Source organism: Oryctolagus cuniculus, chromosome 16 (genome assembly GCF_051225735.1).
Source record: "Oryctolagus cuniculus isolate XC-2025 breed Fujian yellow rabbit chromosome 16, ASM5122573v1, whole genome shotgun sequence".
In the NCBI taxonomy this organism is placed as follows: domain Eukaryota; kingdom Metazoa; phylum Chordata; class Mammalia; order Lagomorpha; family Leporidae; genus Oryctolagus; species Oryctolagus cuniculus.
The window spans coordinates 20234157-20250107 of NC_142882.1; the positions used below are offsets into that span (position 1 = coordinate 20234157).

Here is a 15951-nt window from a genome sequence, read left to right on the forward strand (position 1 = left end):
CTTGGGCCCCTGCACCCGCGTGGAAGACCCGGATGGAGCTCCTGGCTCCTGGCTTTGGCCTGGCCCAGCCCTGGTCGTTTGGAGCAGCTGTTTGGAGCGTGAACCACGGATGGAAGACCTTTCTCTCTCTCTCTCTCTCTCTCTCTCTCTCTCTCTCTCTCTCTCTCTCTCTCTCTCTCTCTCTCTCTCTGCTTCTCCTCCTCTCTCTGTAACTCTGCCTTTCAAATAAATAAAACATTTTTTTTTTTTTAAGCCTGAGTGTGTGTGCTAGAAAGCAAACCAAACATGATCAAGACAAAGAGTGGTAGGACAAGGAGTTAAAAGTCGGCTTCTTTCTGGTGCAAACACGAGATGCGACATCCATCACTGAGTCCGGAGGTCACTTCCCCTGGGGTCACACAGCTGTTGGATGCCCTGGCCAGGGAGCGAGGCCAACACCCCAAGTGTTGGAGCCCCGCCCCTTAAGGGAAGACTCCCCCCCCGCCCTCCCTGGGGGGCTCTGGGGGGGCCCTGGCCAACCTGGAGACGTAGCTGGTTGGGCACAGGCTCCAGCCCCCAGCCCTGGCTTGTTGCAAAGGCCAAAGGTCAGACGGGGTTTCCTGCCCGCCCCTGGGCACTTCCTCCTCCCAGCGCATGGCCAGGAGGACCCCACCCCACACGGGAGGCGGCAGGTCCCCGGCGCCCACATTCTACCCGAAGAAGGTGGCGAAACAGGAAATTAAAAGATGCCTTCATTTTGGGGCGAAACTGTGCGGGATCTCCGCATCAGAGGGGCTTTCCGAATGTTCCCCTTTTGAAAGAACCGTGCGTGGACTTGCGGAAACAAAATATTTTTGCACCCAAGTAAAGGTGCCTTTTCATGGCCTGTTCTGTAGCTGCCCTTGCAGGGGTCGCTCCGGCCCCTCCCTCCTGCCAGCCCGGGGGGGGGGGTCCAGGTACCTCTAGATCTGCTGTTTGTGGGTTGATGTCTCCTGGGGTCCCAGTGCCACCCAGCATGGACCAAGCCAGCCGGGCACTCCAGGGGAGCTCCTGACGGGGTGGGGGGGGGTGGCTCCATGGGCTTTGTGCGCTCAGACACAGGAAACCCAGCCCCCCGGGGGGACCCACTCTCCCCATTCGGCACCCACGGGGGCCCCGAAATGTCGTGAGCACTCTGAGTCCCAGATCCACAGCCCCAAGCACGGGGTGGGGGAGGCCCAGGCAGCCCCTGCCCTCCTTCCAGCTCACCTGGGGATGGGGGCGGGGTCAGGCTCAAGGTTTTCTGGTACAGCTGTGGGCCCTGCTGTGCAATTACTGAGCGCCTACTGTTTGCACGTGAGAGGCCAAGGAGGGACCTTGGGCCACCTCCTGCCTCAGTGTCCTCTCCGATCCCCTCCAGGCCTGGCTGGGTCCATTCAATGAGATTCCAGGTCACCGGGGCGGGGAGTGGGGGGCAGGGGGGTGGCAGAGAGATGGGGGGTGCCGGTGGCAAACCGAGGCTCCTGGAGCCCGAGGTGGGGCGAGGCAGCGCAGCCAGGGCCCCGCCCAGCCCTTGTCGCACGCCACATCCCCACCCCCACCCCCACCCCCACGCCCCGCCCGGCCCCCCGGTGGGAGTGTTGTGATAACCCGCAGTCCCGCTTCCTCCCGGGCCAGGAAGGAGCCGGGCCGAAGGAAGTATTAAGAGGAGTCATCCAAACAGAGCCCCCGGAGCCGAGCCGGAGCCGAGCCGCGGCGAGCATGGAGCGCGAGCGGCCGTACCTGCGCGCGGGGGGCCGCCCGCACGGCTGCTGGTACTACCTGCGCTACTTCTTCCTCTTCGTGTCGCTCATCCAGTTCCTCGTCATCCTGGGGCTCGTGCTCTTCATGGTGTACGGCAACGTGCACTTGGGCACCGAGGCCGACCTGCAGGCCACCAAGGTGCGCGCCGACGACCTGTACAGCCGCGTGCTGGGACTCACGGCCACGCAGGGCAACCTCACCAAGGAGCTCAACGTGACGGTGCGCGCCAAGGACGCCATCATGCAGATGTTGCTGGGCGCGCGCCGCGACCTGGACCGCATCAACTCCAGCTTCCGCCAGTGTCACAGCGAGCGGGTGAGGCTCCCCGCCCCCCCCCCCCGACTCCGTGCCTCGGTTTCCCCCTGGAGGAGACGGGGCAGCCCCAGCCCCTCTCGTTCTAGGCCATGGCGACTTCGCGGCCTTTCTCTTAGGAATCATCTATGGGCAAGGCGCAGAGAGAGAGAGAGAGAGGGAGAGGGAGAAAGAGGGGGAGAGACAGAGAGAGAGAGAGGGAGGGGGGAGAGGGAGAGAGGGGGGAGAGAAAGGAAGAGAGACAGAGAGAGGGAGAGGGAGAGAGAGCGAGCGTCCACCTGCTGGTTCACTCCCTCATGGGTAGCGGGGACCCCAGCACCTGAGCCGTCTCTGCTGCCCCCCAGAGCGCGCATGCGCAGGGAGCTGGCGCCAGGAGCTGGGCTGGGACTCGAACCTGGACCCTCCCGTGTGGGGGTGCAGCTACCTTCGCTGCTACGCCAAGTCCTGGCCCAGAGCTACCTTTGAATTCACTTTTTTCCCCCTCCTATGGATCTTTGAGGCTCCCTCGTGTACCCCACGCTGTACTTGGGATGTCCTTAATCATTTTTCAAAAATGTCTCCTTGCCTGGGCCCGGCTGGTTTCTGTTCCGATAACAAAAGCCCCAAGCCCAGGAATATAAAGTGTACGGGAGAGCAGGGCTTCAGGACGCAGAGGCTCAGGGCGAGGCGCCGGCAACAGGAGAGCTTGATCAGCAGTCAGCGGCCGATCCTCGAACCCGGGGCAGTGGAGGGGGTGGGGGTTAGCCCTTCCCAAGGGTGGACGTTCTGCCCCCGCCCAAGGCCCCACGTCCTCACCCCGCGGCCGTGGGGGTGCTCAGGGCCCCCCCGGGATGCACGCCCCGCTGCCTGCTTCTTTCCCACGGCCAGCGAAGGCTGCTTGCTTGGTTTCTGCAGGTGGCTGCTATAGCATTTTCTTGAATCCCAGGAGGTAGGGGTCCCCCAAGGGGGCAGAGACAGGTGGCCTCGGGGGTAGCGGATGGGGGCCGCAGGGGGGACTGGGGAGCCTTCGCTCCTGTCACACGCCCTCGGCTGTCACCCGTGTCCCGCCCCACCCCACCAGGCGCCCAGGGCGGGGCGGGGCAGGGCAGGCCTGGGTCTCCTCTCTCCAACCTCAGCCTGGGAGCCTTCCTGCCCCCACCGTTGGGCAGGGCTGCGTCTATGCCTCCGGGCCCCCCAAGCAGGGCTCCCCCAAGACTCCCAGGTGGCACAGGTCCTCTCCCAGACCCCTGTCGTGGGATCCGTCTCCCTTCAGAACCTTGAAACAAAGCCAGTGCCCAGCTCCAAGGATGAGTCCCGACCTCCTCCCTCAGACTACAGGAGGGCCGTGCCTCCGCGCTGAGACCTCCAGGGTGGGTCTCTGCCCTCTCAGACCCCCTGCAAAATGAGGTGATTCCTCCACAAGACCCCCAATCAGACCAAGCCTCCACCCTCAGACTCTCAGGTTACGGCTGTCTCCGCCCCTCCCCCAAAGCAGTGAAGGTGGGGCTGTGTCTCCCACCCTGGAGCCCCAGGATAAAGCCCTGTCTCAGAGTAGAGTCTTGTCCCCCCAATGGGTGACACCCTCTCCCCAGGTCGGACGGGGCCCCTCTGCCTTCCCATTTTCCCAAGCGCGAGAGCCGACCCCTGCTGCCTCCAGGGGCTGGAGTCGGGGGCAGAGAGAGTCGGCACGGGGTCTCAGCCATCCCATCCGGGGTGGGAACCTCCAAGCATATCGTCTTGGCTACTGTCCCCAGTGGCCCCCGCCCCGAAAATTCTGCAGTCCTGGGGTTGGTGCGGAGTTGCATTAGGCAAAGCCGCCACCTGCAGCGCCGGCATCCCGTCCAGGTGCCGGTTCGAGTCCCGGCTGCTCCACTTCCCATCCAGCTCTCTGCTGATGCACCCTGGGAAAGCAGCGGAGGACGGGCCAAGTGCCTGGGCCCCTGCCACCCCCATGGGAGCCCTGGAGGAAGCTCCCGGCTCCAGCCTGGCCCAGCCCCGGCCGTTGCAGGCTTCTGGGGAGTGAACCAGTGCCAGGGGCCAGGCGGTCACCTCTGTCCCGTGTCCCCGTCCCGCTAACAGCTCATGTACGTAGGACACCTGCGCTACATGGCCACCATCATCTCGAGCGAGCAGCAGTGCCTAGACCAACTGAAAGAACACAATAAGAGCTGCAACGGTGAGTGGCCGGCCATGGGGCGGACTCCTTGTCCAGTGCTCCCGGCACCGCCCAACCTGCCTGGGTTGCCTTCCCTTGTCCTGTTGCTGCAGGTCTGATGGCTGAGCTGCACCAGAAAGCCAACCTGCTGGAGCTGGAGCTGATCAAGGAGAAAGCCCTGTGCGCCAAGGAGAAGGAGGGCCTGGCGCTGAGCAAGCGGGTGGCCGAGGAGCAGCTGGGAGAGTGCGTGAAACTGCGGGAGCAGCAGCAGCTGGAGCGGCAGCTGGCGGAGCAGCGGCTGCAGAAAGTGGAAGCCCTGTGCATTCCGTTTGACAAGGAGAAGTTTGAGACGGATGCACAGAGCCTCTGGAGAGACTCCATCATCTCCCGCGCCCTGGACAACTTCAACTACAACTTCTACAACCCGCTGGGCCTGGACCTGGCCTCCATCCGCAGGACTTGCGATCAGCTGCCGGCCATCATGACGTCCAAGGTGGAGGAGCTGGCCCGCAGCCTGCGGCTGGGCATCGGGCGCGTGGCCCGCGAGAACACCGAGCTGCAGCGCCAGAAGGCGGAGGTGGAGCAGGCCCTGAAGGCCGCTCTGGCGGCCGGGGAGAGAGCAGGGAAGGAGGCACAGGGCCGGGAGGCCAAGCTGCAGGCGGAGAGCGCCCGGCAGGCCCAGCTGGCCCTGGAGGAGAAGGCGGTGCTGCGCAAGGAGCGGGACAGCTTGGCCAAGGAGCTGGAGCAGCGGAGGCGCGAGGCGGAGCAGCTCAAGGTGCAGCTGGACGTTAGCAACAAGGCCCTGGACACCTGCATCAAGGCCAAGGTAGCCGGCAGGGCCGGGTGCGGCCCAGACCCGGGGCTCGGGCTCGGCGGGGGCGCGCGGGGCCGATTTTCTGCAGCGATCCAGTCCAGGGGCCTGGCTGGAGTCCACGGGGGAGCGCACGGCGCGCGGTCAGGGAGGAGTGGCTAAGACCCCCCACTTCTCGCGGGATGGCCTGGGTCAGGTCTCAGCTCCACTCCCCGGGAGGCAGCCGCGGTGGCCACCCCCCCCACCGTGGGGAGACCCGGATGCAGCTCCCAGCTTCTGGCTTTGACCCAGCCCAGCCCCGGGTGGGGGGCGCCCCAGTGGACGGCGGCTCTCTCTCTCGGCCTGGGTCTCGGCGACTTCCGAACCCATGAAGACGTTTAAGTGACAGGTGGATAAGGACACAGTCAGCTGGGGTCTGGGGTTGGCGGTGGGCTCAGGGTTGTGAGTGGTGGGCGTCTGGGGGCTGGGGGGGGTCCCCTTGGCTTCCGTCTGTGGGGTGGGGGAGGGGCCTGGGCTGGCACCCGGGGCCCGCTGGGGGTGCTGGGGTGCTGCATCCATCACTGTGCCCGTCCTGCACACGGGGGTCTGCTACAGAGGGGCGCGCCCTCCCCTCAAGGCCGCCCAAGGTCAAGGGCGGGGGCTCTGCCCATCTCCCTCAACCCTTCCTCCCACAGTCCCAGGTGGCGCTTCCGCCGAGACCCCCGGGTCCCTCCTCCAACATCCAGCCCATCGGTGAGTGACAGAGGGCACCCCCATGCCCCGGGTGTGGTGGGGGTGGGGCTTGTCTACCTGGGGCCCCGCCCCTGCCCGGCTGGAGCTCGACCCCCCCCCCCTCCCCGCAGACAAAGCCAGCCTGGAGGAGTTCAAGAAGAAGATCCTGGAGTCCTACGGATCCTCCGTGGGCATCGTCGTCCCGTCCAAGTAAGGCTCCCGCGAGTGGCTGCTGCCTTCATTGAGCGCCTGCTGTATACAAGGCCTTGGGGGCGGGGGTGGGCACGGAAGGAACCAAGACAGGGCGAGCGATAGATGAACGGGTGGGCCCGTGATCAGAGGAACTCAGAGCCTGCAATTATTAGGCGCCTACTGGGAGCCCCACACGGTTCGAAGGATTGTGCGTGGGTCACTCGCTTCATGGTGACAAGCCCGAGAGGCGGGTGAACTCCTTGGAGCCCCGCCCACCTCCCAGAGCGCCAGGCAGTGGCGGGGAGCACCGAGGGTGGCCGGGCTCTGAGCCCGTGTCACCCCCGCCTGGGGCCTGGGCTTCCGCTGGACGTCGCCCTGTGTGTGCGTCATGGGAGAAGTGACTCAGGCCAGGGCCCCAAGGGCGCCCTGTGCTCCTTCCAGGGTGTGGGGGGGCGTTTCAAGTCCCCTGCCTTCCCCTCACGCCGTGACCGTTCACCCGGCGCCAGGCAGCCTGGGGTCTTCGCTGATTCCGGGGTCAACACAGGCTGCGAGCACACTTCTGCATGCACACCCCCTCTGACGGGGAGCTCACCCCCTCGCAAAGCGGCCCTTTCTCCTCCTTTGCCCTGGGAAGCTGTGCCTCGGAGAGAGCCCACGGCCCCCCCCCCCGCGGCCCCCAGAGAGGGTCGCAGAAGGGTGTGGCGCAGACCCCGCCCCCTGCCAGCAAACACGACTTTCCTCCCCACCTGCATCTTGGCCCACGGCCCTGGTGGCAAGGAAGACGGTTCTATTCTTATCCCCATTTCGCGGAGGGAGGAAACTGAGGCCCCGGGGAAGTGTCCAGGCCCCCCGGGGTCACGCAGCGGGGAAGCCAGGGCCGCGGCTGAGAACCGGGGAAGCTCTTGACATTGTGAACCCCGCTGACGTCATAGCGCGCCGGGGGAACAATGCGCACTTCAGCCTGGGTGCCTCCTGTGCCGCAGGAAGGGGCCCCTGGGTCTCCAGACGCTGCCCTTGACCCGGTGCCCCCCCCACCGTAAGCGGCGGGCGCCCTTGTGCGCATGCGCGGGCCGCCGGGGTCGAGGGGGGGGGCGACTCTGGCTACTTTCTTAGGTCGATTTTACTTCTGAGAAAGGCGGGGGGCGGGGGCGCTGTAGCGCAGGAGTGAGTCCGCGCGGCTCTGCTTCTGCGCCCGCTCCCTGCTGATGGGCGCCCCTGGGGAGACAGCCGGTGTCTGGGCCCCTGCACCTGCCTGGAAGACCCGGATGGAGCTCCTGGCTCCTGGCTTCTGCCTGGCCCAGCCCAGCCCGGGCCGCTGGGGGCGTTTGGGGAGTGACCCAGCGGACGGCAGCTCTCTGCCTGTCCGTCTCTGCCTCTGTACCTGTCCAAGAAGTGAATCTCTATAAGAGTTCATGGAAATGGAATTAAAGGGCTTATGTCCCAAGCCCCCCCAAAATATTGAAATGTGTATTCTGGGAAAAAAACGGATGCGTGTATTTCCAAAGATTTCGCCCCCAAATAAACCTGCCCTTTAATTCCGCTTCCCTGGGACTCTGGGAAGCGCTCCGTGGGCAGGGAGACGCCCGCACCGTGGACAGCGCCCCCATGGTGCCCGCGGCTCCCACACTTGGATGCCGCTGACAACATCCGCAGTTTGGCCTAAACACTTGATGTGAAAACCGCTCGCCCAGGCACTTTGTGACTTAAGATTTATTTTATTTATTTGAAAGGCAGAATTAGAGAGAGATGGGGAGTCACTCCCCAAATGGCTTGGCCAGGAGCTCCATCCGGGTCTCCCACGTGGGTGCAGGGGCCCAAGGACTCGGGCCATCCTCCACTGCTTTCCCAGGCCACAGCAGAGAGCTGGGTCAGAAGTGGAGCAGCCGGGACTCGAACCGGCGCCCATATAAGATGCTGGTGTTGCAGGCTGGGGCTTTACCCTCCGCACCACAGTGCTGGCTCCTAAACCTGAATTTCTTGAGCAGCGCTGGAAGCTGGGTGCCCCGGACACAGCCAGCAACAGAACCCAGAGCCCCGACCCCGTGGGGCTCCCGCCTAGTGGGGGATGGAAGTCTAAGTGACTGCTTGTATCTAGGGCCTCCTTGGCCGGATGCAGGATGGAGAGGAGGGCGTGAGTCTGGAACGTTCCCCCAGCGCCCAGGCACTGAGGAGTGACCAGGGACGGAGCCCAGGAAAGGTGTAGGGTGGCGGGCACAGCTCATGCAAAGGCCCTGGGGCAGGGCCGTGCCATGCGGTGCAGTTGGAGCCGAGGGGCCCCGGGCAGCGGGGTGGACCAGGCACCTGCGGCTGCCGTGGGCAGAGAGGGCCCAGCCGTCCACAGCGGGACCAGACCGGAGCCTGGGACATGCACCCCGGGGCCACGCCGGGCCTTGGTCTCTGTGCATGGCCCTGTGCCCCCCCCTCCCCCCCGCCAGCTGAGGAGGAGGAGGAGGGAGAGGAACTCATGCAGCTGGGCCCCTAGGGAAGAGCGGGGGGAGGGGGGAAGGAAGGGAGGGGGCCGGGGGAAGTGAGACTTGGCTGCGGCCCCCTGGTCCCCCACCAGGAAACAGCCCTGCGCCAACCCCTGACCCCCAGGGAAGCTTTGCCCGGCAAGGCGGGGTGGGGGGAGGGGCGGGCATTCCAGGCCCGTGCGGAAGCCGCCGGCAGGTTCTTGGAATGGCTGGGGCTCCCGGGGGAAGACCTGGCCAGGGCTTGGTCGTTGGCCCCAGAGCACTGGGGAGCCATGGAGGGCGCGCAGCGGGGCAGCCGGCTCCTTGGACAAAGTCTCTGTGGACGCAGCAGGGGGACGGCGGCGCGGTCTCAGGGCCGGGGTGGGGAGGGGAGGGCGGTGGACAGGCTTTGGGGCAGGGTCTGTGTCCCCGGAACCTTGGGGACCCCTGGGGAAGGCTGCGAAGGCGGCATCCGAGTCGGGGGCGGGGCTTGCGAGGGGGCCCCTCGGACCCTCGCGGTCCCAGGCGGGGTGGGGGCTTGGGGACGAGCTGGGAGCAGAGTGGGAGGAGGCGCCCCCCTCGCAGTCCAGCTAACCGGCTCCGTCCCATTCCCTTCCAGCTCCAGCGGCTGAGACGGCGTCGGCCCCCGAGGACGGACGACCCGGGGCGGCGGCGGCACTGGACGCGTCCACCCTCCCGCTGGGCCCGGGGCCTCCGCACGCACGCACGCACGCACGCACACGCTGTCACAGCCCCCTCCCCCACGCCGCCCCTCGCCCCCAGCCCTGGCAATGACGTCACAGGGCCGGCGCTGTCCAGCAGCCACGGTCGGTCGCACGCACGGGCTCCCGCACTCGCCGGCCGCCCCGCCCCGTGCCCTGCCCGCCCAGGCCTGGGAGGTGCGAACCGGAAACCATCGCTTCTGCCGGTCTCCAGGCTCCCCCCGCGGCGGGACTCGGCGCTGGGGCTGCAGACTGCACGGGAAGCCGCCTCCTTCCTCCCTCTCCCCCACACCCAGCGGCCCATAAATATACTCCCGACACTTAATAAATAAATGTAGTGCACCCCCCCCCCCGACGCCTGAGCCTGGTTTCTGCCAAGAGGGAGAAGACCAGAAAGCTGGGAAGAGCCGGGGAGCATCTGCCCCCAACCCCGCGTCCGCCGCCCCACCCGGGCAGACACGGAATCCCCCAACCCACAGGCGACAGAAGGGTTCCCTGAGGTCGCTCTACTGCTGCCTGGGGCCTGCGGTTAGCGGTTAAGCCTCGGCCGGCGGCACCTGTATGGGCGCTGGTTCGAGTCCAGGCTGCTCCACTTCCCATGCAGCTCCCTGCTGATGCGCCTAGGAAAGCAGCAAGTGCTCGGGCTCCTGTGTCCACGTGGGAGACCCGGATGGAGCGCCTGGCTCCTGGCTTCAGCCTGGTCTGGCCCTGGCCGTTCTGGCTATTTGGGGACTGAACCAACAGATGTCACTCCACAAATGGCTACAACGGCCGGAGCTGAGCCGATCAGGAGCCAGGCGCTCCATCCAGGTCTCCCACGCAGGTGCAGGGGCCCAAGGACTTGGACCATCTTCCACTGCTTTCCCAGGCCATAGCAGAGAGCTGGATCAGAAGTGGAGCAGCCGGGACTCGAACCGGCGCCCCTATGGGATGCTGGAACTGCAGGAAGAGGCTCGATCCACTGAGCCACAACTCCGGCCCCCCGAGATTTGTTTTAACTATGCAGTTATCATTTGTGGCTTTGGCTTCACGGAGCCTGCAAACTTCCCCGGGAGCTGGAGGCAGCGGGAGCCGAGGTGTCAAATCCTGGACTGAGTCGGGTTGTAGGAGCAGCCGGGCCGACCTTGGGGTGTGAGGGCGCTGCGGCTTCCAGGGCCACACACCAACTCACAGCCAGGGCCAAGCAGATCGGAAGAAGCCGGGAGATGGGCTGGACGCAGCAAGAGGGAAAAAATGATGGGAAAAGCCACAGCGCCCTCTGCTGGTGGGAATGTTGCAGACAAGAGCATCTTTCCCTCCTGGGCTGGTGGAAGTGCGGCTCCTCTCCTGATGAGTCTGGCCACACGGACTAAAGAGGGAAGCTGCCGGCATCCCACACGGGCGCCGGTTCGAGTCCTGGCTGCTCCACTTCCTATCCAGCTCTCTGCTGGTGCATCCTGGGATGGCCCGAGTGCTTGGGCCCTGCACCTTGCCTGGGAGACCCGGATGGAGCTCCAGGCTCCTGGCTTTGGAGATGCACAAACCCCTGTAGTCCGTGTCCCTCCCCCTTGCCTGAGTGGGGGAGGGTGAGTCACCCTGGCACAATGACAAAGGAGCGAGAGATTTCCGGCGCTGGCTGCAGGAAACATGCAGGAAACACTCGGCTGGGGCCTGGGGCGGGGGACCACCAAGTCCCTGACCCCCCACGGATGCCACGGGGAGGGGGAGGGGCAGCCAGCCGCAGGGCTCCCACGCTCGCCCAGGTCTCTGGCCCCTGGGGGTAGACCAGCTGCCCTTCGACCTCTGACCTCCGACCTTCGAGTCTTTGCAGAGCACAAGCGACCAAGCCCCTCTGCGGCTCACACACCCGCCATGGCTGCCCATGTCCCAGGGACAAAGTCCACCTCCTCAGCCCGGACATTCCAACCCTCTGGTCAGACACCCCAAGCTTCATGGGGCTCTCAGATCAAATGCCTTTCCCTTGCCCTCCCCCAAGTCTTTCTGCCAGGCCTGGCTTTAGAAACCTCCTCCTCCAGGCAGCCCTCCCTGATGTCCCCAAAGCATCATCACTCCTCCTCTCCAACCCTGACCCTGGAGGTGCTGGGGGCTCCTGGCCGCGCAGGAGTTGCTGGGGGGGCATCGGCAGAATCCAACGCCTCCCTGGTGCCAAGGTCCAGCTGCAGGGTGAGGCCTACCTCTTGGGATTTCCTGCAGCCTCTAAAAATAGTCCCCACGGCGGGCGGCTTCCCACAAACCATCTCTCCCTTCTTGGAAAAAAGGGACGGTCGCCAAAGGCCTCCGTGCAGCCGTGTGCAGGCCCTGGGAGTCAGGGGGGGCAGAGGCAGGCACCGTCCGGCAGCACCCAGGCCTGTTCTCTTCCGGGAAGCCCTCCTGGCATTCGCCACTCAGACCCCACTCCTGTTGCACCCCCTCATTCTTGCCTCTCTGGGTATCAGTTTGTTGCTCTGTAAAATGGGTTGCAACGGTATCGGGTCCCCCCTTTTCTCCCGGTGCGGGGTTGGGGGGCGGCCCGGGCGCTGGACAACCCGGACTTGGAGCCCTGGAGGTTTGTGGCAAAGCGCCTGGTTGCCAGGCGCCACCTCGGTGGAGCGGGGCGCCCTCTGCCGGCTGGTCGGCGGTACTTCAGGTGCGACCCATCGGCGCCCTCCGCCCTCTGCCAGGGCCACGCAGGCCCCCTGACCACGCAGAGCTCCCACCTGCTTCCAGGCTGAAGCCAGGAGCCAGGGTCTCCCTCCGTGGGTGGCAGGGACCCCAGCACTTGAGCCGCACCTGCTGCGCCCCAGCCCCAGAACAGCCGGGATTCGAACCCGGGCTCTCCCATAGGGGCTGTAGGTGTTCAGTACAGAACCAGCGGATGGAAGACCCCTCTCTCTTTCTTTCAAATAAATACATGCATCTTTAAAAAACAGAATAATAAAGCTTGTAAAAGGGAAGTAAAATTTATATACAAAACGCACATTGGGAAGGTGCACCTGCCACCACGCATGCGCACACGCACGCAGGGGATTTTCGGGGCAGGGGCCTGGTGGCAGCGGCCCCTCTGCTCGGAGCCGCCCCCAGGCGCCCCTCACTTGCCCACGCAGAAGTCCCGGAAAATGACATCCAGGATCTCCTCAGTGCCCCCTCCGCCGGCGAGGCGTGACAGGTGGCCCCGGGCGACCCGCAGCGCCTCGGCCGCCAGCGCCAGGTCGCTAGTCCCCTTGTACTGGCCCAGGGCGTCCAGGCAGCCCTGCAGGTGATGCTGGTGTCGGGCCCGCGTCAGGAGCGGCGGGCCTGTGGCGGGATCCCCACACCTGCAAGAGACGAGACGCACCCATGGCCACCATGCTTTGCTCAGCGGGCGGGGGCTGTGCCCATGCTGCACATGCGCACAGAGGCCGGGCTCCCTGTTTGGGGGGGGCCGGGGCGCTCACACAGCAGCCAGCTCCGCCTTCAGCGCCTCCAGGAGCCGGTCCAGGCCGGCTCCGGTCAGGCAGGACAGCAGCAGGTGCGGGGGCAGCCCTGGCCGGGGCTCCGGGCCGGCGGCGGGCAGCAGGTCCAACTTGTTCAGCACCAGCAGGAGGCGCTGCCCGCTCCCCCCGGGGCTCTGGGCTGCCCTGGGGGCCACGACGGCGTCCAGGAAGTCGCGGCTGGCAGCGGAGGCCAGGTCGGAGGCGTCCAGCACGGCCAGGATGAGGTCGGCCTGCTCCAGCCTGGGGAGGAGGGGGAGGCCGCGGCTGTGACCCCAGGGCGGGTGGACGGGGGCCTGGGCGGGGCCGGTGCAAGGGGCGTGGCAGACAGTGAAGGGATGGGACATGAGGGGGTGGGGCCGGCGCAAGGGGTGGGGCAGAGGGGGCGGGGCCGGTGCAAGGGGCGGGACAGACCATGAGGGGTGTGACAAACTGTGAAGGGGTGGGGCGGGGCCAGCACGAGGGGCGTGGCAGACAGTGAAGGGGTGGGGTGGAACATGAGGGGGCGGGGCAAGGCTGCGGGGCCGCCCGCCCCTCCTGGGAATGCGGATTCCAGACAGGACTGCGGAGGGGGGGCCACCTCCCCCCACCTCTGGGAACCCCAGGACGCGGAGCCCCACCTCTCGCGGGCCCGCCGCACGCCCTCCTGCTCCACGGGCCCCGCGCCCTCCCGCAGCCCCGCCGTGTCGCTCAGCAAGGCTGGGAAGCCGGCCAAGTCCACGGGGGTCTCCAGCACGTCGCGGGTGGTCCCTGGCTCGGGGGACACGATGGACACGGGCTTCCGGCCTGGGGGGGGGGCGGGGAGGTCTGAGAAAGGGGTGGGGCTCGGGCCAGAGAGCTCCGCCCAGCCCCCCCCACGCCCTCAGCCCGCCCACCTGCCCAGCTGCCCCTTACTGAGCAGGTTCACCAGGCTACTCTTGCCGGCGTTCGGGGGGCCGGCGACCACCACGTGCGCCCCCGAGCGGAGCCTCTGCCCGCGCCTCGCGTCTCGCAGATGTGCGCCCAGGGCGCCCTCCAGCGCCCGCACTGCCCGGTCCGCTGCGGCAAAGCAGAGGGGAGCGAGTTGAGGGGGGTGTTGAGGGCTGGGAGGTGCCCGGGGTCCTGACGTCCCGCCCCCAGAGGGACCCACCTTGTTCCAGAACACCCTCTTCAAAGTGGTCATCCTCGCCGAAGTCGATATAGGCCTCCACGTGCGCCAGGGCCTGCGGGCGGTCAGGGCGGGGGTCCAGAAACGAAGAGGCCACCCGCAATCGGCCCATGGCCAGCCCACCTTAAAGGGCCCGCGCGGGTGGCTCAGGCGCGGGAGGGGGAAAGACAGGTGCAGGGCGCCCAGGCGGGGGACGGCCCGGCCGGGCCGGGCCGGGCTGGGGTGGTCTCAGACGCAGAGAACGGGCAGGCAGGGGAGGGGACTCGCCTGGGTGAGGGTCTCAGCCCAGCCGCGGCACAGCTGGCCCAGCTCCCCCTCCAGCTGTCTGAGCGCCTGGCGCCGCTGCGCCTCGGTCTCCGCGTGGATCAGGTCCCCCAGCCCCTCCACCTCGGTCAGGGTCAGCTTCCCGTGGGCAAAGGCGCGCCGCGTGAACTCCCCGGCCTCCGCGGGCCGCAGCCCCGGCACCCTGCCTGCGGGGAGGCCCCGGGGGTCCTGAGCTCCCTGGATCCCCTCCCTCCCCAGGCCCTGACCCCGCCCCAGGCGCCCCAGGGCGCGCGACTCACCCAGGGCCTGCAGGACGCCGCTCACCACCGCAGGGCCTCCGTGCACGTGGAACTCGGCGCAGTCCTCCCCCGTGAAACTCTGGGGACCTGACGTGGCCGGGAGAGGGGCGTCAGGAGGCGGGGTGGGGGGCAGCGGCGGCGGGTTCAGGATCTGGGACCCCTCCTCACCTGGGAGCCACAGCACGAGCGCGCGGTCCAGCGGCTCCCCGGAGCGGGGGTCGCGGAGCAGACGCAGGCTGGCGCGGCGGGCCGGGGGCAGGCTCCGGGGAGCCGTGAGGCTGCGGAGGGCGTGGGCGCTGGCGGGGCCGCTGGTGCGGATCACGGCGAGGGCGCAGCGGCCCTGGCCGGAGCTCAGCGCGAAGATGGTGGCTCCGGACCCCGGGGCGCCGCTGCCCCGGCGGGCGCACGCCCTGGGAAAGGGGAGGAGGCGACTGAGCCAGCGCATTCGGCCTCCACGGAGCAGGTGCGCCCGGGGCTGGGCGGCTGCGGTTCTGAGGCCGGAAGGTGACCCCCGGCGTGGGCTCTGCGGCAGGGGGATGGACAGATTGGGCCTCCTGGACCTAGGAAGCGAGCCCGAGGCTCTCACTCCCCCTCCCCCGGGTCGCCCCACCTGGGAGGCCCACGTGCCGCCAGCGCCGCCAGGGTCCACAGCCCCCGCCACATGGATTTGGAACCCGCGACCGTCCTGCCCAGCCCTCCTGCGCGGCTTCAACTTCGGGCAGGAGGCCCCGCCTGCTCCGCGACCCGATTGGGAAAGTGCTCAGCGCTTCTGGACGACCATTGGGCAATTTGTGAGACGTCCCGCCCTCCCGCTGGACGTCTTTGCTCTCATTGGCTGACGTGAGGGGCGCAATGGAACGGGTTCTCGGTGGCGGTGAGTGCAGCAAAATGGTGTTCCCCCGGCAACATCGGACCGAATCTATGGGTCCTAGCGCGGCGGGGACCTGAGACAATGGAGATGGAAGAAGGAAGCGATGGGTTTGGGAGAGCCCGCGCCTCGGCCGCACCTGCTGGGAAGACGCCTGCTGGCTGCCCCCAGGACGCTGCGGCCTCTCTCCCTGCAACAACGCTGTCTCACCTGCGGCTGCGAGGAACCCCTCCCCTAAGCCCGGCTCCAAGGCCCCCTCCTCCAGGAAGACTTCCTGGAGCCCCCCATCCCCGCATCACCTTCGCTTCCCCCCCGCCCAGCCCTCCCTGGCCCCGGTTCGGACCCAGGTCTGCACCTGCTCAGAGCCAGGTGTCCATTCTCTCCCTGGCTCCTGACAGCTGGGGTGGGGGGTGGGGGGTGGGGGGAGTAACTTTCAGGTTAACCCAGGGCGAAGCCGCGCGCCCAGGGTGGGATTCGAGGCTTGAGGGCGGGGACCCCCTCTGGGGCTCCTCCACGCGGCCGATTTTCTGGTTCTTGATCAGAGCCCGGCGGGAGGTGCACCTGTGCCTTGCGGAAAACCTGGACAGGCTGGGGTCCCAGCTCCTTCACGCCGCACCCCGCTCAGCCTTTTTCAAAAACAGGAACGAATGGTGCCTTTCCTCACCTCTGCTTGTATACATCAAGCGCTTACTGTATGCAGGGCATCGAGAACCAGTGCCGGTCCCTGGGCTCTCAATCTAGGGCAGTGGGCCATTGGGGAACCGGGGGTTGGGTACGGATGGGAGTGTGTGCAAAGGCCCGGGGGCAGGCCCGGCTACACGTAAGGCATTG

At 66.9% G+C, this 15951-nt stretch overlaps 2 protein-coding genes across 2 annotated transcripts; one reads left to right on the forward strand and one right to left on the reverse strand.

Annotated features, from left to right (window-relative positions):
- Positions 1-1633: 1633 nt before the first annotated feature.
- On the forward strand, positions 1634-9441 carry PLVAP (plasmalemma vesicle associated protein). The gene is made up of 6 exons (XM_070058966.2): positions 1634-2076; positions 4132-4228; positions 4321-5033; positions 5693-5750; positions 5861-5939; positions 8991-9441. Exons 1-6 carry the CDS (start codon positions 1720-1722, stop codon positions 9001-9003), a joined length of 1317 nt encoding a protein of 438 aa, XP_069915067.1. The 5' UTR covers positions 1634-1719; the 3' UTR covers positions 9004-9441.
- A 2572-nt stretch (positions 9442-12013) lies between these two features.
- GTPBP3 (GTP binding protein 3, mitochondrial) lies at positions 12014-15013 on the reverse strand. Its single transcript, XM_070058952.2, has 9 exons — positions 14863-15013; positions 14421-14662; positions 14253-14339; positions 13957-14159; positions 13672-13744; positions 13437-13580; positions 13163-13328; positions 12507-12785; positions 12014-12386 (listed from the first exon to the last, which is right to left on the reverse strand). Exons 1-9 carry the CDS (start codon positions 14913-14915, stop codon positions 12161-12163), a joined length of 1473 nt encoding a protein of 490 aa, XP_069915053.2. The 5' UTR covers positions 14916-15013; the 3' UTR covers positions 12014-12160.
- Positions 15014-15951: the final 938 nt, after the last annotated feature.

What these genes read in the sequence shown, in the direction of transcription:
- GTPBP3 (XM_070058952.2), bottom strand. Translation starts at nt 14,915, where the DNA reads ATGTGGCGGGGGCTGTGGACCCTGGCGGCGCTGGCGGCACGTGGGCCT. An exon ending in GCGGCACGTGGGCCTCCCAG is followed by an intron (nt 14,663 to 14,862) that starts GTGGGGCGACCC and finishes CCCCTTTCCCAG; the next exon opens with GGCGTGCGCCCGCCGGGGCA. An exon ending in GGGCTGAGACCCTCACCCAG is followed by an intron (nt 13,745 to 13,956) that starts GCGAGTCCCCTC and finishes GACCGCCCGCAG; the next exon opens with GCCCTGGCGCACGTGGAGGC.
- PLVAP (XM_070058966.2), top strand. Translation starts at nt 1,720, where the DNA reads ATGGAGCGCGAGCGGCCGTACCTGCGCGCGGGGGGCCGCCCGCACGGC. An exon ending in GCCAGTGTCACAGCGAGCGG is followed by an intron (nt 2,077 to 4,131) that starts GTGAGGCTCCCC and finishes TCCCGCTAACAG; the next exon opens with CTCATGTACGTAGGACACCT. An exon ending in ACACAATAAGAGCTGCAACG is followed by an intron (nt 4,229 to 4,320) that starts GTGAGTGGCCGG and finishes CTGTTGCTGCAG; the next exon opens with GTCTGATGGCTGAGCTGCAC.